Raw genomic sequence first — 19,308 nt, 5'->3', positions numbered from 1 at the left:
GATTAATTATCATTTATAGGCATGAAACGTTCTCGGTAAAGTGGCAGGCTTTCATTTTGAATGAAATTCTTATTCACTATTTCACTCCATAAGGATATAAAGAAGTTGTATCCATATTAGACAACAAACCGTAATGGTTGGGATTGCTACACACGCTAGCAAAAATATAGAGGGTCACACAAAATGAAAAACAGCCCCAAGCCTCGCTTGGTGCCTAGTCATCCTTGATTTCATATCCGACCGTGATTAGCATTGTATTACCACGCCCACTAGTTCGATGTGTGCCGCAAGTTTTAGTACTAAAGTGATCATTTCGGTCAAGTTTAAGCATCAATGATGTAATTGACTCTTTATTTTATTCCAGGGAGGTGATCATATATGAGGGACATCGATCAACTCCTATTCACATTACACTTATGCGAGTGAGAGAGGAACATCATGCACTCACTCCCTACTATAAATTATTTAGTTGTTTGCAACCACTGCACGCGCCTCTAGTTCGGCGTCGGCCTCAGCATTGATCCTGACATTGAGGAAGTCGACGGTGCGATCTCCCGCTGCAAATGCATCCCAATATCCATCGGCCAAGGTCTGGACCAGGCACTTCTTAAACATGGCCGGGCGCTTCTCGTGAACCAGTACCTCCGGCGGCCCTATGATCCTCTCCGGCTCCGGCTGGTAGAACATCGCCAGTGACAGCCTCTCCTTGTCGGCGCTCGTCACCACACGGTGCCATGGCGCCTTGAAGATTGCATTGCTGACGATCTGTATGCACAGAAATGAGAGTCTCCTTTCATGATCAATGCAAATAATTGCATTTTTGGTCCATTGTAGAAGTCCTTAAGTAATTGTGTGTGTATATGCATACCTCCATGCCCTTGCCTACGACGACCAACAGGTCATTCCCGAGCACGGGGACATCAACCCAGTGGCCGTCCTTGAGCACCTGGAGGCCGCCGACGTCCTTGTCCATGAGGAGCAGTGTAATGACGGAGTTGTCGGTGTGCGGCTTCAACCCGTTCACGAGGTCCGGCCGTGGGCAGGGAGGGTAGTAGGTGAACCTCGAGTATGACTTGAACCTCTCACCCACCATGTTGATGAAGAAGCCCTCCTCCTGGTTCAGAAGCTTTGCCATGGCCTTCAGCACATCCATGGTCACTCTCCCACTCTCTAGGGTGTACTCGTGTAGGAGATCCCTGCAGATTATATATGATCTCCAATATAAATGCAAATAAAAAAGATTTTAAATCATCGAGGGGCAACAATTAATGTGTAGATCGAGTACCTTAGATTCTGTGGCCAGAACTGGAGCCGCCTCTCGTCCTCCGGCTGGAGCTGGAGCCAGAGCCGGTCACACCAGTCGAGGATCTGCTCGTCGGAGTCGATCCGGTCGATGCCGTACCCTTCGTTCTGGAACTTGACGCCGTCGATCACGTTGCCGCACTTCTGCTTCTCCTCTAGCGGCAGGTGGAAGAACTTCCTCGTCGCCTCGAGGATCTCGTCCAGGAACTCCTTTGGCATGCCATGGCCGGTCACCACAAAGAGGCCCCATGATTGCAGCGCAGAGCGAAGCTTGGCCGCCTCCTCAACATCGTCGGGCATGGCCAAACGGCTCACGTCCACGATGGGGATAACTAGCTTGGCTTGCTGAGCGACAGTGGTCGGTCGGTTCTCCTCGCTTAGCACGTACCTGCCCGACGGCGCCACAAGTCCAACGTCTGCGGCCACCACCTGCACCAGCTTTCTCTGATCCCGATGAACCATCTTGACGCTAGAATAGGTCTTCTAAACCAAGTGAACGTACTATTTTCTTTTGCGGTATATATATATAGGCTTGAGGTGTGCGCCTATTTCAACGTTATCTATCTAGTATTTGGAGGCCACAGGGTTATCATATCCATACTAGATATAAATCCATATCTACATCCAACAGATCTCACCCGTTCACCCATGTCGATCCAACGGCCTATGTTGCTTTGAATCTTGGCACCGAATTAATTGTCTTAGGTTCTTCGTATCTAGACAAATCTAAGACAATTAATTTAGGACGAAGACAATATTATAGATAGATATTTAGATATAGGTATGGACGAAGAAAGTGGAATGGAAACCTCGTGTCCTTTTGAAGTGGTATATATAAATATATAGATATAGGTATAGATAGATAGATAGATAGATGTAGATAGAGATAGAGAGAAAGTCAATAAGATGTGGGACGGTTGAGGTGTTTTTAGAGAAAAACTGGTGGAAGAAAAACCAGAGATGAGAGGGGAAATCAATAGTGGGAGGAGGGAGGGGACAACATAGTGAATTTTTGTCATTTTATACCACCCACTATGGGCAGCCTAATGGGTAGTATCATAAGTTAGTATCATGCATATGTTAATGTACGATATCATCTCTGTAATGCATAGTATCATAGATTAGTATCTTAGATGATACTCCCTCCGTTCCTAAATATTTGTCTTTTTAGAGATTTGAAATGGACTACCACATACGGATGTATATAGACATATTTTAGAGTGTAGATTCACTCATTTTACTCCGTATGTAGTCACTTGTTGAAATCTCTAGAAAACAAATATTTAGGAACGGAGGGAGTATTATTTATTGCCATGCAAGACCCATACTAGTACATTATTTATTATGATACGGTATCAAGATATGATACTTAACCCTCTTTTTCTTCGTTTGCCTTACTAAAATTATCTCTTTGACATACGTGATACTCTCATTACGAGCAGCCTTGTCACATGCGTTTAAGACAAAATGTTTCCTTTAAATCAGCCGCATCCATATCTGAGCCCACAATCTTTCCTTTAAATATCCAATCTTTTACCCCAATCCTTCTTTCAAGCCCACAATCCATTCTTCAATTCGAAAATCCATCTATTTTATCCTGCAAAAAAATCCATCTATTTATTGATTCCTTGGGGGGGGGGGGGGGGGAGGTATATTAACCGGTGTGAGTCGGTTCCCGTCAAAGAAAAACTCGGTGCAAGCTGGTTAAAAAAATGGAGGTGGGACTAATCGACATCAAAATTTGTAGCTCAGTTGGTTGTTGTCGCTGAGAAACTCGAAAGGTCCTGAGTTTGATCCCCACTGGTGACTTATTTTTCGCGCTCTATAAAAAAGCACACTCTTTTTTCGCGGTCTGTAAAAAAGCACACTCTTTTTTCGCGGTCTCTAGTAAAGCTCAGTAGTTCTCTTAAAAAATAAGAAAAGCCCAGTACAGGCTGGTTTGTGTACCCAAAACAGGAAAGCCCAGTGCCCAATACAGCCTGGTTACGTACGAAAGGAAAGCCCAGTACCCAGCACAGGCTGGTTACGTACGAAAATAAAGGGACGCACAAAAAATAGTACCACATCGGATAGAAAAATCTCAAAAATATAATATAGATGAACAGACCAAAAAACAGAGACATGCACCTTGTTTTATTAGTAAAAAAAAGTAGGTAAATAGATATGAATATATATTTTTGCAAGGAGGCGAAGGCCATATGTTAAAATTGCTCGTATGTACCATATATACTTACCAGTGTTGACAGTGGCAAACCCCAGTCTTGACCTTCAAATATATTTGACGCACTAGAACCAATCATGTCATCACTTATGATTCATTTGCAGTGACTAAATTCCAACAATCATTTAATTAGATCCCCTTAGTGACAATTGTGTCGCGGGACATATTCATGTGCTTGTGGTTGTGTGCATCTACGATGTGGAGTTGGGAGAAAAACTCTTTACTCCCTTTTTTGCATGGATTTCAACTGAAAATGTCCCTAGAATCTAATGGTGCACTATACACATGTCAAAATAATTATTTGAATATTTGAACAATAAACTCTACTCTCGAATAACCCCCCCCCCCCCACCCACATACATACAAAAAAAACTCGACTCTCGATACGCAGTGAACGTATTTTGCATGGATTTCAACTGAAAATGTCCCCGGAATATAATGGTGCCCTGTACACATGCTAAAATAATTACTTGAATATTTGAATAATAATCTTTGGTTTACTAATACTACTCCCTCCATTTCATAATGTAGTGCATATAGATTTTTAAAAGAATCAAACTTTGAGTAAATTTATAAAGAAAACTATTTATATCTACAACACCAAAATGTTTACAATATGAAAGTACATATTCTGATGTATCTAATGAAATGTATTTGGTATTCTAGATATATAATTTTTTTCTCTACAAACTTGGTCAAACTTAGTATTTGACTTCTCAAAAATTTATACACACTACATTATGGAACGGAGGGAGTACTAATTCGTATATAGAAAACTGAGTGTAAAATCGATAAAACCTTAGTAGCACAGCATCATGCATTTGATTTAAGTCCTCAGTTTACTCATGAGTATTAGTACACCATCAAGAACAAAAATCATGTCCCGCAAAAAAATTAAATCATAATGCTCATTCTGGATTAGTTGAAGCTCCTTGATTTGCTTGTCTGTTTCAACCTGTTCAAGGTGATGACAAGGCTAATGGCAAATTATAATGTCCAGCCAGGCTCTCCAAAATAGAAGGATAATTATCAGTTTATGCATGTTAAATTGTATGTATAAAACATTTTCTTTCAACTGAAAATCGAAATCAAAGTAGTAGTTTACTTTTTTTCCAAGCTAATAAAGAGCATCATAGAAGTTTAGACCAAGATCGATAGTGGCAGGACCTCGGGAAGTGATGCTTTTTGTATCAGTGGAGATGCGGCATCTGCTAGCTGAATTAACATTATAGGTAGGCTAAGCCGCAAAAAAATAAAATTACAAGTAGGCTACGTCTGTTTACCATGCTATCATTATCTGTATGCATATGGCAAATCACCTCAATGACAGACGGCGGTTATAAATACTAATCAAACATGAGCTAGCCTAGCCGAATGACAATGGTACTATGATCTCTTGCTCGAAAATAACATGTCTTCTGGACTGCAAATCTGATATACCTTCCTTTCAAAATTTAAACATCTTTATAGGTTGCAAGTTCCAACTAGAAGTTAAAGGCCATCTACTGTGTTAGGAAACCTCATTGAAATGATGCACTCCTCGTCACCAAAGGAAAAATAATACTCATGGTTTCGCTTCCTGACACGCTCGCTGCTCATGAGCATTCCAACTCCATGCCCAGGCCTCAAGGCAGAGAGGGAAAAGAGTGGCATTCATCAAAGTCGGAAAACCCAAATTTTCCTGTTGCACCACCCGAAACAACATCATCAGTATTCAGCAGTAACGAAGCAGCAAAGAGTGGACACGATTCCACACACAACTGGAGAACCTCAACCAGGCAACTTTCTCGGCCCTGAGAAGCGGCACAGTCCTGATGCAGCCAGTGGGAGCTTTACAGGACAGGACAAGCAAAAGCTAAAAACCATTCCTGCAGCTATCACTGGTACAACGACGTGCTATATAAATGGTTTTTAACCCCTTTCCGCGACGGTGTTTAAAACCGTCGCCAAGTGAGTGTGGGCGATAGGGGGGTCCTTCCCACATGACCCAAAAACCGTCGGGGATAGGCTCTCCTGGCTGACAGGCTGACTCGTGTGCGATCTGGCGGGGCATCAAAACCCAATTGTTTCCTTTCGTATGTACATCCCATACGGTGAATCCCAGAAAATCATTTCCGTTCGTATGTATATCACACACAATCTTTGTGTGGAAACGTTTGTGCAAAGTGGCCTAACGCAAAACAGTTTGCTGTCGGAAGCTGTGTGTGATTATTAGTTGATCGAACACGCCTACTTTCTAGAAATCGTGCGGGTTGTTTGAGTTCATCGCCCACGGTGATATCTGAGTAACCGTCTGCAATAGAAAACCCCAATAAGCAGGGTAATTAGCCTATTATTGATAATCCATGTACTAATCAAATTGATACTTCTTATAAAACACACCAGATATTTCATATCCGTATAATAGCAACAAGGATTTCATAATCGAATTACATCAGATAGCTTCGGCACTCAGTTACGCCATTACACAACAGCACCAAGTTTCACATGCAACATCGAAAACGTTTGTAAAGTAGCATCATACACGGTAAATAGATAGATGAATTTCATCTGGGAAACTGCAGAAGTGGAAGGCAAATATTGAGCCTTCAGTGATGTTGAATGTCCTTGCAACTTTAGGCCAGTGGCTATGGATAATTGCCCGCCCCACCTTCGTCCTCTTCAGCAAGACTTCAATATTGTACCGTGGGTGTTGAATGTATACCTTCCTCGCCTCTTGACCATGCAGGTGGTTTGAGAGGTAATCATCGGTGAACTGCTTTGAAAAGTACTGAAAACAAAGATATGCATAAATCGCTGTTATAAATTTTGAAATGGCGCAAGGGGTAAAAACAAGGTAAAAGAGTTAGGACCATCCTATAGTTGACTGATGTTTTCTTCACTGTGCAAACAAAGATCTTGCTGTTATTCATCGCAAGTTTCTTCATCCTAACAATCGTTCTGAGTTTCTTGACTTGACTGATATTCATGGACATCTCATTTCCCCATATGCAAAATGGGTCAAACAGTGGGTCTAAGCCTCTGATAGCAGGACCTACATTTGCAAGACCAAATTGTAAGAAACCTAAATATTAGAATGATTCCTGCAACTGCACAATAATGTGTTATTAGCCAAAGGACCATGCTTGAACAAATCTCGATGGTAAACCGCAGTGTCTCCCATTGTTTCCCTGCAACACACATAAGGATGATCTTGATCAGGTTAACTGAGAGTTGCCATACTATCAGTAGAATATGTATTGAGTACAACCAAATTTGATTGGTTTCACATACATAACAATACAAAATTGTACCCACAGCAAATAAGAAATCAAATTGTAGAACTGAACCAAACAGTTAAATGGACAGCATAACAAATGAACCAAAATAGCTAACTGAGCATGACATTGCAGAATAGAAACATGCACTAGAAGATAAGACAGTTAACAAAACAAAGAATGCTTGAGAACAGTACTATGAAATGTAGCAATTGTTGGACCAAAGTGTTAATTGAACATTACATTTCAGAGGACCAAACTGTTAACTGAACATCAGATTGCATATTAACATTACAGAGGACAAATCATTAGAAGGCACTGGCGGTGGCCTCGAGAAAACAACACGAACTGTATTTTAAAGTAGACAACCACGTGGCAGTGTCGACGGTGGCCCCGAAGACGAGGTGCTCCTCCAAGATCTAGCGGTCGGCACGCATGGCAACCATAGCGACCTCGTGCCCGCGTGCGGCCACATGCTACTGAGCTCCACGTTATACTGCGTGCAGAATGGCTGTGGGCGGCGCTTGATTGGAGGAGGGGGACAGTGATTTCGGCGGAAGGTGTAGCGTCGTTGGTCGGGGCATATGGGACGGGAAAGGAGGAGGATGGTGTGGGTGGGGTGTGGATTACCTGACCATATCGACGAGGTCACACAGCAAGAAGAAGGGTCGGCGGCGAGGAGGCCGCGCAACAAGAAGAAGGGTCGCCGGCGAGGAGGCGGCACTGCAAGAAGAAGGGTCGCCGGTGAGGAGGCTGCACTGCAAGAAGAAGGGTAGCCGGCGAGGAGGCGACGCTGCAAAAAGAAGGGTCGCCGGCGAGGAGGCTGAGCTGCCAGTAAGCAGCAGTGAAGGTTTGAACTTGGAAAGCAAGGAGGAACAGTGGAAAAAGCTTTTGGCTTTTGGTGAGATGACGAAGCTTCCTGCGTAAGCCAGACAAGACGGTGCGCCAAGATATTTTATATAGCATCCCACACGATTCTTTCTAGTAAACTATTTGTGGTATACCTGATTTTTTCATTATGTTTTGAAAGACAAAATGATGTTACGGAGGGAAAGGATGGTGTTTGAATTGCTAGAACATTTACGTATAGTGAACATGCAACTAGTACATGAGTGTCGTGTTTAAATTTGGAATTATTCCGGGTTCATTTGGCATTTTTATTCATTAATTGAGTTTCTGAGCATTTAATGTGCATAATTCAAATTTGAACTACAAGCACATGCTCCAGTGCACCAAAGTTTGTTGAAAAATCACATGTGTGTCTTTGGGTGAATTTATAGGTTCCGTGCAAGAAATGAGAATGAAATTCAAACATCTGGGGGTCGTGGCTCAGCCGGAAAAATTGAGAAACTTGGTTTTTTAATTCCTGTAAATCCAAAACACGCCTGAAAATCATGAAACCTTGCATGGTGTCATGACATGTCACCAACATGCTGCAGAATTATTTTTGGCCGAATTGGGACAAGCTTTGGTGTAAGTTTCTTGCAAACCGGAGCTTCCCTCAAGAAGGCTCGTGGTTCCGAAAGGGAACGTGTCACCTCCGTGTGCTAAACGACATACGTACACTGCCTTCTCCCACCTTAATTTTATTACACAGGCAGATTAGACCAAATAGAAGTATCATGCTAAATTTTGGAATTATTCCGGGTTCGTTTAGCCTTTTTTATACATTAACTGAGTTTCTTGGCATTTAATGTGCATAATTCAAATTTGTACTACAAGCACATGCTCCAGTGCACCAAAGTTGGTTGAAAAATCACATGTCGGTGTCCTTGGGTGGATTTTTAGGTCCCATGCAAGTAACGAGAATGAAATTCAAACATCTGGGCATCATGGCTCGGCTGAAAAGATTGAGAAACTTGGTTTTTTAATTCCTGTAAATCCAAAATACGCCTGAAAATCATAAAACTTGGCATGGTGTTATGACATGGCATCAACATGCTGCGGTAAATTTTTTGACCGAATTGGGACAAGCTTTGATGTAAACATCTTGCAAACCGGAGCTTCCCTCAAGAAGGCTCGTGGTTCCGAAAGGGAATATGTCACCTCTGTGTGTGAAACGACATACGTACACTGCCTTCTCCCACCTTAATTTTTTACACAGACAGATTAGACAAAATAGAAGTATCGTGCTAAATTTTAGAATTATTCCGGGTTCGTTTGGCCTTTTTATACATTAATTAAGTTTCTGGGCATTTAATGTGCATAATTCAATTTTGAACTACAAGCACATGCTCCAGTGCACCACAGTTGGTTGAAAAATCACATGTGTGTATCCTTGAGTGAATTTCTAGGTCTCATGCAAGAAATGGGAATGAAATTCAAACATCTGGGCGTCATGGCTTGGCTAAAAAGATTGAGAAACATGGTTTTTAATTCCTGTAAATCCAAAACACGCCTGAAAATCATGAAACTTGGCATGGTGTCCTGACATGGCACCAACATGCCGCGGTAAAATTTTAAGCCGAATTGGGACAAACTTTGGTGTAAGCTTCTTGCAAACCGGAGCTTCCCTCAAGAAGACTCGTGGTTCCGAAAGGGAACGTGTCACCTCTGTTGGGGCTATGACTATCAGGTATGACCCGCCCAGGAGGGGCCGGGTCATTCTTGTGGCGGTTCATCTCAATGAAGCCCAAGAGTATAATAACAATGGCGGTTCATAGATAGGCTTAGTAGAGGGCCCAGACCCGAAGGCGGCTCAAGGCCCACAAATATAAACTGCCATGTATATGTAGACTTGTATTGTAAAGGTCATCGAGCCAGACACGTTGTATGAGCTGGCCGAGACTCTGTAGGCCGCAGGGCGTCAACCCGTGTATATAAGGGGACGACCCAGCGGCGGCTTAGGACAAGAAACAACAGATCGAGAGCCAGGTTAAGCATATTCGCTCCCTGGTCATCAAAACCCTGGCAATATCACCTCAAACTGGATTAGGCCTTTACCTTCACCGCAAGGGGCCGAACCAGTATAAACTCCTCGCGTCCTTTGTCCTGATTAACCCCTTTAAGCTAATCTCGTTGCGATGGCTCCACGACTAAGTCCTCACACTAGGACATCTGCCGTGACAATTCCACGACAGTTGGCGCCCACCGTAGGGCTATCACATGATGGTTTCAAGTTCTTAGAGGGCAACTTCGAAGGGATCAAGGGATACGCCGTGGGCCGGATGACCAAGAGTCGTCGCGGCAAGCTCTACATCGATGACGCAGGTTGGGGCCCGGTGGTCGGCTCAATTGAGTACGGGTACCGGGTCCCCTTCGGAGGAATTCACGTCTTCATCGGCAAGATCGGCGAACCGGGCCCTGAGCCAGACATCTGCACCGACATCTTCGAGACGGCTCAGCGTGCGAGACCCGCCCGAGTTCGGCCCGCTATGAAACATGCCTTCGTGGGATTCATCCATGGAGCGGAATCTGAGGATAGATCGGTGTCTGGTGGTGAGACGGTTGTTTACTCTGATGCCGAGTCTTCCACCGGCGAGACCAAGTCATTGTATCAACTGCAAGACGGCCGACTTGGGGGCTGTTCCGATGGCGACAGTATTCCGGACCCCTACGAGCCGCCGAACCGGGTCGCGATCTTCATGGTCGGTACGCAGCCGGTACAACATTCTTCAACGGCAGCGGCATTGATTTCTGGGTCAACAGCGGTGACGGCAGCCGGGGCAGGAGGCCCTGTGCGCCCGCCGGCTCAAGTCTTGTCCGATTTACTAGACACCTCATAGTGACACTGCTGGTGATGGAGGTTAACCCGGATAACCGAGATCAGCATAACGCGGAAGTTGCAAAGTTGTGAGATCAGATAGCACAAGCTAAGGAGGACCTAATGGCTGAAGATGCTAGGATGGCCGTGGAGCGGGTTACATTGGATGCCCAGGCGCAGCGGATTCAGTTGGAGTCTTACCGGCTTATGCTAGATTAGAACGCTTCAAATGAGGTCATGAGGAGGAGGCATCAGACTCGCCTGCCACCGGTTTACGAGGCGAGGAATCTCTTTAACACGCCAGGAGCAGGGACCAGTAACCCGCTGGTGGTAAACCGGGTTGAAGCGCCTGGGACGGGAACGCCAGTTCAGCCACGGACGATGGACCCGCCTCGTCAGAACAATATCCCGCCACAACACATGCCAACACCACCGGGTCATTACTCTAACCCTTTGGATAACATGATCGCTGCGGCGTCACGATTGGCGGCTCTTCCAGTGGAAGGCGAGTCTCCAGTGGCGGTTGAAACACGGAGGGCTAGAGAGCTTCTTCAGACAGCGTTGGTTCAGCAGCAGGCTTATTCTTACAGCCGTAGCAGGATTCATTCCACCCCTCGCCCAAGCCGGAGTTACAGCAGACATATCGATGAGCCGGCTGTGTCAAGCAGTGGGCGGAACCATAACCCGCCTCGCGGACATAACCCGGCGGGCGGTGGTGCTGATGCTCAGAACGTAGTGGATCAAGGTAGAGCGCGTCGGGAGGCCGAGCTGGCGGCTCAGTATGCGTCCCGTCAACCTTCTCCATTACGTCCGACGACTTCTGTGGAGCTAGGTGTGACATTCAGGAACTTGGGGGTGCCGTGTTTGGTGCCGGCTCTATGTGATGAACGTCTACCCAAGGATTTCAAGGGTCCCCGCAAGGTGCCTAACTATATGGCCGACTTACCTCCTGAGGCATGGGTCGAGAGTTATGAGATGGCCATGGAACTGCTAGATGTTAGCGAGGCGGCGTGTGCAAAGTACTTCCCTCTGATGTTGGATGGAACGGTCCGCACTTGGTTGAAGGGGCTCCCCGCCAATTCTATTGGGTCATGGGCCGAGTTAAAAGACCGGTTTATCCAGAATTTCAAGGATACGTGCAAGCAGCCTATGTCAATTGTGGATTTAGCCTCCTGTGTCCAAGAAGAAGGTGAGTTGACAACCCATTGGGTACGCCGGGTCTCGACAATCCTACACTCGTCGGATCGCATCAATGCCGACTCAGCAGTGCTGATGTTGGAGAACAATTGTCGTTTCACGCCCCTAAAGCAGAAATTAGGGCGGCTCAAACGCCACTGCAACAATGACATGGGGACACTCATGGCGGCTCTGGTTAAGTATGCTGACTCTGATGGTACCAAGGACCCCGAGTCTGATGACGAAAAGCCGGGAAAGGGAAAGAAGAGCGGCAACACCAAGGGGTAGCAGCATAACCCGACGAACCAGGGAGGCAACGGTAAGCGCAAAGCTGATAATAGTTTTGGCTTTGTGGCTAACACCAATGCGCAGAATAATGGTCAGCGTCGTAAGGGTAAATTGCCCCCACGGACCGAAGGATCCGGCTTCAATCTTGAACAGATGCTAAATCAGCCCTGCGCAAGACATGGTACGCGAGAAAGACCGTCCGGGCACCTCCAGAAGGATTGTTACATTATGAAGGAGCACAAGAATTCCAATATTTTTCAAGACAGTCATGGACCAGGTGGCGGCTCAGGATCTGGCTCTCACGGACCGGGTTACGGCGGTGGCGGCTCTAACTCTGGATTCCAAGGAAATCAAGGCAATCACGGCAACCAGGGTGTTTTCAATCAGCAGAGTAATCCGGGGAGTCAACAACAGCAACAGTCTTGTTATCAGAGCAACCCTAAGCAATTGAATAGTGGACAGTATCATGTCTTGACCACTATCTTATGTAAGCGTGACCAGAAGCTTCATAAGAGGGCAGTCAATGCTGTTGAACCGGCGGTTCCCCATTACTTGCGCTGGTCTGAGCAGCCCATTGTGTGGAGTCGGGAAGATCACCCGCCCCGGTTTGATAATCCGGGTCACTTGGCTTTGGTAGTCGCACCTTAGGTTGGAGGGTATAAGTTCACCAAGGTACTCATGGACGGAGGGAGCAGCATCAATATCCTTTATTATGAAACTTTCCGTCGCATGGGGTTGACTGATAAAAATCTGTGACGCCCGGGTAATTAAGCTACAGTAATCCCACGCTAATGGTGCCACGTTACCTCCGTTACTCTTGACAAATCTCGCGTTAGTTCAAAACGATTCGAAGTCAAATTTGAATTCGAGGCAAACAACAAAAGTTTTCAAAATGTTAAACTAAAATGTTCAAAAGGTAGCAAATAAATCATGGGTAATATTGGTGGAGAAATCACACTTTTATAAAGTAGCTAAATGCTCTAAAATAAATAAACTATGGCTTAGACTATTATTTTAATTCTTTTAAAATAGTAAATATGTTTTAACTAAAATTAATTGGGTACCAAACTTTTGGTGGCAGTAGTATATTTAGAAAGAACTAATTTAGATACTAATTATATAGTTTACAAAATTAAGGTAAATTGGAAAATAGGATACAGCAGAAAAGAAATAAAATTAAAAAGAAAAACAAAAACAAAAAAGAAGAAGAAAAGGAAACCCCCTTCCCCCCCACTGGGCCAAGGCCCAGCAAGCCATCGGGCCGCCAGGCCGGCCCAGCCGCACCCCACACCCTCCCCCTTATCCACCCCACTCGGGGAAAAACCCTAACCACCCCACTCCTCCCTCTCCCCGCCCCGTTTGTGGATCGGGGGAGCGACCACCTTCCCCGATCGCGTCGTCGCCTGCCTCCTCCACCCGGCGCGCCGCGCCTGAGAACCGCCACCTCCGCATCGCAGCATCGCCATCGCTCCGCGTGCCTCGGCCTCCTCCTCACCCAGTGCCGAAGCCGTCGTTCTTGCGCCGCGCCCTCAACCCCGACGCCGATCCCCGCCGCACGGAGCCGCGTCGCCGACCTCCTCCTCGTCTCCTCGCCGGACGCCATCGCCGTCGTCCCCTCTTCGTCGTCGACCTCGTCACCGTCATCCTCCCCGCGCCCCTGACGCCGGCGCCCGTCCCCGGCGCCACCCCGACGCCCCACCTCGTCGCTCGCTGGACTGCCCCGCCCCGCCTCTTCATCGCCGGACCGCCCCGTTCCCCCGCCTCTGCTTCACCCAGCGCCGCCGGACGTCCTCCCCGCGGCTCTCCACCGTGCCTTGCCGCCTCCGCTCCCCGTCAACGGCCATGAGTCGCCGTTCCGCTCCTCCTCTCCTCCTCGCGGTCGCCGCGCACCATGCGCCCACACCCGCGCCGGCCGCACCCATCACTGCCATGCGCACCCGCTCCCCCTGGCTCCGGCGACCCGCGCCCCTGCCCCCACCACTCGCTACAGCCGCCACCCGCTGCTGCTGCCATCTGCTGCTCCGGTCGCCGTCGCGCGGCTCCTGGCCGCCGGCGCTCGCGCCCGCACGCCCCGGGCTCTGCTCCGCTACAGCCCCGGTTAGCCCGCGCCTGGTAGCCCTGGTGGCTCGGATGAGCCACCGACAAACGGGGCCCAGCCCTAGAATGATAAAGAAAAAGAGAGTTAAAAAAAATTAAAAAAAGAATAAATAAATAAATAATAAAATATTAATTAATTAATGAATTAATTAAGTTAATTAATCTTAGTTAGGTTGACCTAATTACTAATGAAACTAATTAACCTGTTGAATTAGTCTTAGTCAATGACAGTAGGACCCACGCGTCAGTTTGACCCAGTCAACTGACTGGTTGACTGCTGATGTCGTGCTGACATCATGCTGACATCAGAAATGTATTTTAGTATTAAATTAATTCCGTTAATTCTAAAAAATGATTTAAAAACTTTAAAAATTAATATAAAATAAACCGTAGCTCGGATGGAAAAACTTTGTACACGAAAGTTGCTTAGAACGACGAGACGAATTCGAGTACGCAGTCAGTTCATCCGCCACACACCCCTAGCATAGCAAACACGCAATTTTCCCCCTCCGGTTCATCTGTCCAAAAATGCGAAACACCAGGAATACTTACCCGGATGTTTTCCTCCCTTCGCCGGTATCACCTACTACCGCGTTAGGGCATACCTAGCACCACGTATTGCCTCGTTATGTTTTGTGATGCTTTGTTTGCTCTGTATTTACTGTTTCTTCCCCCTCTTCTCTCCGGTAGACTACGAGACTGACGCCACTGCTGGTGCCCCGATCGACTACGGTGTTGACGACCCCTCCTTGCCAGAACAACCAGGCAAGCCCCCCCTTGATCACCAGATATCGCCTATTCTTCTCTATACTGCTTGCATTAGAGTAGTGTAGCATGTTACTGCTTTCGGTTAATCCTATTCTGATGCATAGCCTATCATTGTTGCTACAGTTGTTACCCTGACCTGCTATCCTACTGCTTAGTATAGGATGCTAGTGTTCCATCAGTGGCCCTACACTCTTGTCCGTCTGCCATGCTATCCTACTGGGCCGTGATCACTTCGGGAGGTGATCACGGGTATATACTATATACTTTATATACATGACACATGTGGTGACTAAAGTCGGGTCGGCTCGTTGAGTACCCGCAAGTGATTCTGGTGAGGGGGCTGAAAGGACAGGTGGCTCCATCCCGGTAGAGGTGGGCCTGGGTTCCTGACGGCCCCCAACTGTTACTTTATGGCAGAGCGACAGGGCAGGTTCAGACCACCTAGGGGAGAGGTGGGCCTGGCCCTGGTCGGCGTTCGCGGATACTTAACACGCTTAACGAGATCTTGGTATTTGATCTGAGTCTGGCCATTTGGTCTATACGCACTAACCAGCTACGCGGGAACAGTTATGGGCACTCGACGTCGTGGTATCAGCCGAAGCTCTTTTTGACGTCAGCGACTGAGTGGCGCGCGCCGCATTGGACCGTAAGCTCGCGCTTGTATTAAGGGGGCTAGGTCTGCTTCCGGCCGCGTACGCAACGTGCAGGTGTGCAATGGGCGATGGGCCCAGACCCCTGCGCGCATAGGGTTTAGACCGGCGTGCTGACCTCTCTGTTGAGCCTAGGTGGGGCTGCGACGTGTTGATCTTCCGAGGCCGGGCATGACCCAGAAAAGTGTGTCCGACCAAATGGGATCGAGCGTGTTGGGTTATGTGGTGCACCCCTGCAGGGAAGTTTATCTATTCGAATAGCCGTGTCCCTCGGTAAAAGGACGACCGGAGTTGTACCTTGACCTTATGACAACTAGAACTGGATACTTAATAAAACACACCCTTCCAAGTGCCAGATATAACCCGGTGATCGCTCTCTAACAGGGCGACGAGGAGGGGATCGCCGGGTAGGATTATGCTATGCGATGCTACTTGGTGAACTTACCATCTACTCTCTTCTACATGCTGCAAGATGGAGGTGGCCAGAAGCGTAGTCTTCGACAGGATTAGCTATCCCCTCTTATTCTGGCATTCTGCAGTTCAGTCCACCGATATGGCCCTTTACACATATACCCATGCATATGTAGTGTAGCTCCTTGCTTGCGAGTACTTTGGATGAGTACTCACGGTTGCTTTTCTCCCTCTTTTCCCCCTTTCCTTTCTACCTGGTTGTCGCAACCAGATGCTGGAGCCCAGGAGCCAGACGCCACCGTCGGCGACGACTCCTACTACACCGGAGGAGCCTACTACTACGTGCAGCCCGCTGACGACGACCAGGAGTAGTTAGGAGGTCCCAGGCAGGAGGCCTTGCCTTTTCGATCGTTGCTACTTTTGTGCTAGCCTTCTTAAGGCAAACTTGTTTAACTTATGTCTGTACTCAGATATTGTTGCTTCCGCTGACTCATCTATGATCGAGCACTTGTATTCGAGCCCTCGAGGCCCCTAGCTTGTATTATGATGCTTGTATGACTTATTTATGTTGTGATATCTTCCCGTGAGTCTCTGATCTTGGTCATACACATTTGCATGCATGATTAGTGTACGATCAAATCGGGGGCGTCACAAGTTGGTATCAGAGCCGACTGCCTGTAGGGATCCCCCTTTCCAACTCCTTGGCCGAAGTCGAGTCTAGTCATTGTAAAACCTTTACTAACATGGCTGTGTGGCTTACGGGCCCACGTCGCCATTGGGTGGTATTAGGATCTTTTACTCCTTGTCTATACTCCGGGGCTCTGATCTCTCTTCTATTCGGGTTAAGTGAATTTTGCTAAATCTAACATTAGGATCTCGTTATCACATTCACCCGGAGAGCCCCTTATTACCGATGATCGTCTGCTGCCCGTGAAGACCCTGAAGATACTCTCCGCTGATAACCCGAGAACTTGTGTTCATCGCTTTTGCAATTCCCTTTCATCGATAAACTCCTATGGATAACCACGTATACTTGCCATTCATACAATGTTTCCCAGTAGATCTTGTTATTACAAGATACCCCGAAATTCTCTCTGTTGTTCCGAGAATCCTTTGAGCTTACTGCCTTGCTGTTCTTTGTCACCTGAATACCCCTACGGATAATTCTCGCACTTACCGAGTATCCGCGCATCCCCAGTTGAATCAAGTATTTCACAAAAGTGTTCAAAATACCATTCGATCTTCCGAAAATCCTAAGGAGCCTTTTGCTCTTGAAATTCTTGCTTACTTGCATTATGATTAATCTTAAGTCTCATAATCTTATTGGCATCTCTTGTCATTATCATTTTGAGTCCGTTGATTCAATCTGTTGCGAATGCTCGCAATCCTCAATCAGAGCCTAGAATTCATCCTTCCTGCTCAGACATCATTTGAAACGTGAGCTGGTTCTCGCCAATCAAATTGTTGTTGATTTTGCCCCGATGTATATTGAACTTATCCATCCTTGATCAGAGCGTTGCTCCTGATCCCCTGATTTGGAAATCATAATTCTTTTGCATTTGCACTTTGAATTAGTCAGTTGTTTCTATAATCAGATCTCCTTGCATTCTTCTTCCTCTGGTTGAGTACCGATGCTTACATCAGATCCCTTGTGGACCATCGGCTCCTTTGTTGGATTTTATCCGACAGTGTCCATCATATTGAATAACCTTGTGAGCCTTTCCATGGGTATATAATGCCTTTGGTAAATTGTATCATCTGCTTTTGAACAATGCTCTACTTTCGAGCTTGTAATATTTACTATTGAAGCTTGTGGTATATGTTTCCACGATACCCTGACGGTTGAACCTACGCCTTCCCTAATCCGTGTGAACCCGAAAGATTACACATGTCATACTTATCTGGTATTGCACCAGGTAAAAACTTTCAACAACTAATGTCATTTTCGAAATACGAGAGGTGAATGAAAGGTTATGCGTTGAACAAGTGGGAGTCGACCTTGAACCCTGAGTTCATGCCCATGGACACGATGTATACCTTATCATGGAAGCTTCTCTTAAAATAATTATCCCCTTGTTATAAGTTCATCTGGTATCCGTGGACGTGGTTCCGACCATGTTCTCCTTTAAATACCATTTCTCGTGCAAGTTTAAGCACTTGTCCTCTGCAGAGCAATACCCCGTCCAACCTCTACTTTGGTCTGTCATCGAGTATTACCCCCTGGTATCTCGAGAATGCCAAGGAACTACTTAACTTCTTATGAGTTCTTCATCAACTAATATTCTTGCCGATTCCATTTTTCCAACGGGTTCTGAGTTGTTAGAACCCCTCAAGGACACCGATAAGTGAATCAATTCCACACTCCGATTCAATAACTCTAAGTAATTTTCGTTGCTTATGAGTTTAATAATCATTTAAGTCATTCCTAGCCTGATTGGCTATATCATTAGCGTGCTAAATTTTAACTGTGCTACCTAGTCCTTAACCGTGGAGCACAACTTTCGATGATGAGCTAAGCTTATGTCGATCTTCCTCATCTTATCGTTTCACCTCCAACAACAAGCTTGGTTTGGAGTTTGTGTCGTACCCTTGGTTCCAATAACTTTTCGCTTCACCATTCCTTCGACTTGATATCATTGCCGATCGATTACATCTTCAAGAAACCTCTCGACAAGTGTGTCGTGATCATCATCAACATTTTAACTTCTTCCGAGATATCAATTGAATTCATGATGAGAAATTCCATGCTTGTCCCTCGATGATCTGTGTTATCATCGACCACATCCATGCCTTCCTTTCAAACACAGACTTGGTCTTGTTTTGAATGAACTTTAAGTCCCTTGCTATCCAGCAATTGTTCTTCTTTACCTTGGAACATTAACATCTCTTTTGTCCTCAATGTTGTGAGAATTTCACCACCTCTTAAGAAATCTTGGTATGGTGATACTTCTCACCATCACCATTCCTTCTTGGGTCCTCGTGTTGATTCCAACCGGGGTACCAACGAGTGAGCGGTGCTGTTTGGATCCTGCCCTTCTAGCAACCCTATTGCTTTGAAGTTAATGGTCGGCCGTTCATTCTTAGACTATTGATTATTGAATCACCATTCCGACGTTGGTCGTGCAACCCAGCCCATATTTCGGGTGCACCTTTCAACCAATGTTTAATTGTGTATGTTTTCCTCGAGCATACATCATTATACCATTTGATCTAACAAATATTATCTCCTTGTTCACATGATTATGGAAATCCATCTTTTTGGGAATCTCGAGGAATTGTCGCGGAGTCCATCAGCCACCCCCTCATCCTCTCCTTGAATTAATGATGAACTCTTGTTTCGAAACTCGCTTCCATGGTTTAATTCCCGAGAATCATACAATGTCACCTCGACAATTTGTGTTGCACCTTTTCTTCTCAGGCATCCTGAGTCTGAGT

At 46.2% G+C, this 19,308-nt stretch overlaps 1 protein-coding gene across 1 annotated transcript; it reads right to left on the bottom strand.

Annotated features, from left to right (window-relative positions):
• Positions 1-334: 334 nt before the first annotated feature.
• Positions 335-1,800, bottom strand: LOC123125079 (protein SRG1). Its single transcript, XM_044545614.1, has 3 exons — positions 1,286-1,800; positions 869-1,196; positions 335-765 (listed from the first exon to the last, which is right to left on the bottom strand). The coding sequence occupies exons 1-3, from the start codon at positions 1,762-1,764 to the stop codon at positions 466-468; spliced, it is 1,107 nt and encodes a 368-aa protein (XP_044401549.1). The 5' UTR covers positions 1,765-1,800; the 3' UTR covers positions 335-465.
• Positions 1,801-19,308: the final 17,508 nt, after the last annotated feature.

This window comes from Triticum aestivum, chromosome 5D, assembly GCF_018294505.1.
Source record: "Triticum aestivum cultivar Chinese Spring chromosome 5D, IWGSC CS RefSeq v2.1, whole genome shotgun sequence".
In the NCBI taxonomy this organism is placed as follows: domain Eukaryota; kingdom Viridiplantae; phylum Streptophyta; class Magnoliopsida; order Poales; family Poaceae; genus Triticum; species Triticum aestivum.
This window is presented reverse-complemented; position numbering and strand designations above follow the sequence as displayed.

Excerpts from the sequence above, each read along its gene's own strand:
- LOC123125079 (XM_044545614.1), bottom strand. The coding sequence starts at position 1,764 with ATGGTTCATCGGGATCAGAGAAAGCTGGTGCAGGTGGTGGCCGCAGAC. Across the intron at positions 1,197-1,285 it reads TTCTGGCCACAGAATCTAAG|GGATCTCCTACACGAGTACA; the intron begins GTACTCGATCTA and ends TATAATCTGCAG. Across the intron at positions 766-868 it reads TCGTAGGCAAGGGCATGGAG|ATCGTCAGCAATGCAATCTT; the intron begins GTATGCATATAC and ends CTGTGCATACAG.